General features: G+C 41.2%; 1 protein-coding gene across 1 annotated transcript; it reads right to left on the bottom strand.

The window, feature by feature from the left end:
- Window positions 1–1,191: 1,191 nt before the first annotated feature.
- On the bottom strand, window positions 1,192–2,533 carry LOC141562360 (E3 ubiquitin-protein ligase TRIM58-like). Its single transcript, XM_074302392.1, has 2 exons — window positions 1,439–2,533; window positions 1,192–1,212 (listed from the first exon to the last, which is right to left on the bottom strand). Exons 1-2 carry the CDS (start codon window positions 2,531–2,533, stop codon window positions 1,192–1,194), a joined length of 1,116 nt encoding a protein of 371 aa, XP_074158493.1.
- Window positions 2,534–4,319: the final 1,786 nt, after the last annotated feature.

Genomic DNA, 4,319 nt, shown 5'->3' with positions numbered 1-4,319 from the left:
TCAAGTGCATTCTATTGCATCTTGAGACCATAATGTGCATAGTCATTCCCTAAATGATACATACCCCTTTTGATTTCAGGTTCTTGCCCCAAATAAAAAATTACTCCCAATATGTTTGTGTAACTGATTTTTTTTTTTACCTTATTCTTTGATGTTTTTTGTTTTAGTCTTTATTTTGGTCGAAAACACCTATTCATCAACAGCCTGTCATTTGAACGGGAATAAAATTTTAAATTCTAATTTTTATTCTGATCCATAAGATATCCAGTCAAATGGACGAAGGTAGAAAACAACACTTTCCAGCTTGTCAGTAGGACTTATGAATTGACAAATTCTTCAACAAATCGTAATTTGTGAGCAAGATTTACTGGCATTGCTGACATTAAAGAAGGACCTTGGTTTTTTTTTTTTTTTTTTTTTTCCGTAATTACTGAAGTAATCCATATTGGCACTGATTTCCTTCTCACGTTAGTTTTCTGCAGTCCATCAGACCCCAAAGTTGTTTAGGGTGGCAACAGTAATATGAGTTGAATTTTTATAATGTATGAGGTCAATTAAAAAACAATTAATGGAAGGGACAGAGCCAAGGAGCAGAGAGAAACCAAGATTCCTTAAAATTCTTTAGATTCCTTGAAGAGATAAAGATAATTTTAGCAAAGTTAAATTCATTGTAACAAACAACTTTGCCAAGAAAACCCCAAATGAGGAAACAAAGAGCTTGACACAAAGGAAAGAAATGCACAACAAGAAAGATACAAAGAAGCACACCAAAAGCTAGAATTCATTTCACATTTTTATTGAATGGAGTAAAAGATAAGTTAACAGTAATTCAAGTGACATAGGAGTGAAATAGCTTGAAATCCATGGCTTTTGAAGAACTTTGAGAAATTCTAGGAAGACTATGAAAGCCACAGTCCTCATGTGTGTTGTTATTTTTTTTTAACTGCTGAAAAAGAATTGCTATGTTTTGAAATTTCATAAGCAGAATCCACTGCCTCTTCCTCTTCAGCTTGCAGGGTGAAAGGTAAGCCATCTACAAGTTGGTGATGCTCCTTGTCTTGCAGGGGAAGTTTGGAAATGGAAAAACACCAGCCGGGGAGCCTAGTGGTGGGCTGAGAATTCCTCCTTGTTGGAATGCTCAGAGAGACGAATAGCAGCAAGAACAAAGATGAGAATCCAGTGCACAGAGAGTCATGGGAGCAGGCTTTGTTCCTGGAAGTGGGGGGCCAGGAGAAAACATGGGTCTAACAGGGGCTACAAAGGAAATATCAGGTAACTGATAAATAAGAGAACTCTGCAGAACATTGTAAAAGGCCAGAATGCCAGTACGGTATTCTAGGTAGAGTCCTACCCTGGGAATAGGGCTTTTCAGTCTGTGGTCCAGCGATCCAGGGTAGGATTGCAAAAAGTAATCCTCTTCCTTCCTGACACATCTCACAAAGAACACAGAGGGACAATGGGTCTTGCTGCCACCACTTTGTCTCTTCAAGCAGGGGGTGTGGATCCCCAGCATCCACTGAGGTAATCCTGTCACATCCACCTCCCAGTATTGTCTCCCTGAGCTGAAGGCCTGCTCAGCAAGGACCATGTGAAGATGCCCGTCATCACCAGGGTGGGTGTCCACCGGCCAGCCTTCTCCAGCTCTTACACTCCTCAGATCCTCAGCCACAATCAGGCAAGGACTGGCTGATGCAGGATCCAACCTGATGTGCACTCTGAAGCGGTTGAGCATCTCTATCATGCCAGGGACGGGACACACTCTGAGCTCCGGGATGAGTGCCTTGGCCCTTTGGGACAACACTGACTCGCTCCTTTCCAGCAACTGCTTGACATCCCGGAGCAGATCCACATTGGCTTGGCCCTCTGCTTCCTGGAGATCTAGCATGAGGTCCTGAAGGGTTCTCATTTGCTGGGAAAGTCTGTCCTTCTCACTTCTTTCTTCTTCCTCAATCCTAGCAAAAGGGCATTCCTTGAATAAGTGCAGGTTGTACATTTTGTAGTATTCTTCTGTAATCATCTTGTGCCAGTTCACAAGAGGTCCGGGACTAGCAAGAAGTTTCTTTGCTTCCTCAAAGTGCTTCTCCAAGCAACTTTGAAGGTGCTTCAGCTTCTTCCTGACATTGGGAGCAGCTTCTTCTACAGGACAGTGCCTGTGAGCCCTGTGCTCTGGGGTTTGGCAACATCTGACATAGAGCAACGTCTGGTCGTCTTCACAGAAGAACTCCAAGACTTGCTGGTGAGTGGCACAGCGCCTCTGTCCTTCAGCACTCTGCAACAGCTGGGAGCTGAGCTGTTTCCCCAGTTCAGTCAGCTCTAGCAGGCGCCCATTGATACACAAAGGTGATTCTCTGACCTGAGACACTTGCCTGCATTCAGGGCAAGAGAAAGCTGTAGCTGCTGAGCTTGGGAGACATGCTCGGCAAAAGCTGTGCCCACACCTGATGGTGACTGGCTCACAGAAGTACTTCCAACAGATGGGACACGTGATCTGGTTCTGCAATTGTTGCAGCATTTCCACAGCAGCAGCAGCCATTCTCCTCTCTCCACTTGCTTCTGTTCTGCAGCAGCTGAGATGAAGAGCCTTCACTTCTATTCAAAGCAGTGCTTCTGAGCAGAAGAAGGCTCTCCTTTTATAGCAGGTAGCCCCACCCCTCTAGATCCTCCCTGGCAAGGTGTGAATTCCCCTGTCCCAGAATTCTGAAGTTCTACTTGTTAACTCTTCTTAGTTGACAGAGCCCTGAGGACCTCAAAGTTCACACTTTTAGTTGACTCCTTTGTATGGATGGATTTCACCATCCTGATGGTTCCCCTGTTTTTTAGGAAGAAGCCTCTGAAAACAGGGAGCTTCAGATCAATGAATTTTACAATCTGATTTGTGCAAGAGCCCCATGTAAACACAAGGATCCATAAGTACCTTCTCTCCTTTACCCTGCCATACCCAATCACTTCCAAGTCTCTCCAAGAATCCTCTGCATCTCTCCCTTCAGTCCAGTTATGGAGAATCACAGAATGTGAGATGAGAAATCCTCCTCCATGGTCATTTAGTGCAAGGAACCCATGTTCATAATTAGGGCCATCTCTGTGATCCCCATGTGTGATGCCCATGGCTAAAACACACTGTCAAATCAATATAATGGAAGCCAAAATACAAACAAAAATCAAGAGGAAAAGAATTGAACAGTTCTTTAATGTTCTTAATCAGTATATCCAAGTGCAAATTTTTGGAAAGAGTTGTCTACTTCATGAAGTTGTCTGCTTCTGGAAAGCATTTCTTCATAGGAATTCTTCCCTAGGGGACTGTCTTTGAGCATCATCCCAAAACTGTCCAGTTTGATCTAATTAACTCTGAAATATATCTAGGCAAATCAGCCATACAGTATCCTTACGGCCTTATTTTTAGGATAGATTTGCAGACACATTTATACCAGTAGATCTGGTTTTCCAGATGCCAAGAGACTTTATTGCTGAATAAATCTTCTAGAAATATATCCTTGTAGAAATTTAAAAGTATCTTAAGAAAATCTAATCACATTGACTGTTCTGCCACCTGAAAGATAAAATTACTAATGCAAACAAAGGTTGTATCTTCTAAATATATCGATTTCTTAAGCAACAAGCTTAAGCCTCAATCTCCAAAACAAGAGAAGATAGACTTTTATAAATTAAAAGCAATTAATCAAACAAAATCAATTAATTAAGAAAAGAATTCAATATTAGGTGATCAGATTTCTAATGTAAGGACAGATTAAGGCCTGTCCAAGTTGTAAGGATGAGAGAAAGCAATGCAATTCCCTTAATTCATATGAAGAGGTGTCCTACTCCCAAAGATCTATATTTAATCAAAGAACATGGAAAGAATAACTGATTCATCCATAAGTTTCAGGTTTCAGATAAGATATATGGGCTGTTTGAGGTATACAATTGTGAGAAATCTCCCTTCATCAATCTTTGGATCTAACTAGGGTTCTGGGCAGCATAATCTAGGTTCTTACTTAAAGGTCTCTAAACTGCAAGTAGGCATAGTCCTGTTTCCTGGTTTAACAATAGGATAAACAATATTATGGAAATTTAAACATTTCACAAGCCTTTTTGACAGTAAAAAAAAGATGATATCGTTCATTTTCAACCATTCTTCTATGGGCAGTAAGGGGTTCATGAAGAATATTCTTTACTTATTTGATTACACTTGGAAAAGAGCTTTTAGCCATGCCCCTGTTCTCTTTCTCAGGCATTTCCTTTTTTACTCTAATCAGCCCCCACATAAAATATCTGCATATGAGTAAATGACTTCCTGACTTCTTAACCAACAGTTACTTTTC

The sequence above is a fragment of the Sminthopsis crassicaudata genome, chromosome 3 (assembly GCF_048593235.1).
Source record: "Sminthopsis crassicaudata isolate SCR6 chromosome 3, ASM4859323v1, whole genome shotgun sequence".
NCBI lineage: Eukaryota > Metazoa > Chordata > Mammalia > Dasyuromorphia > Dasyuridae > Sminthopsis > Sminthopsis crassicaudata.
Note: the sequence above shows the minus strand (reverse complement) of the source record. Positions and strands in the feature narration are given on the sequence as shown.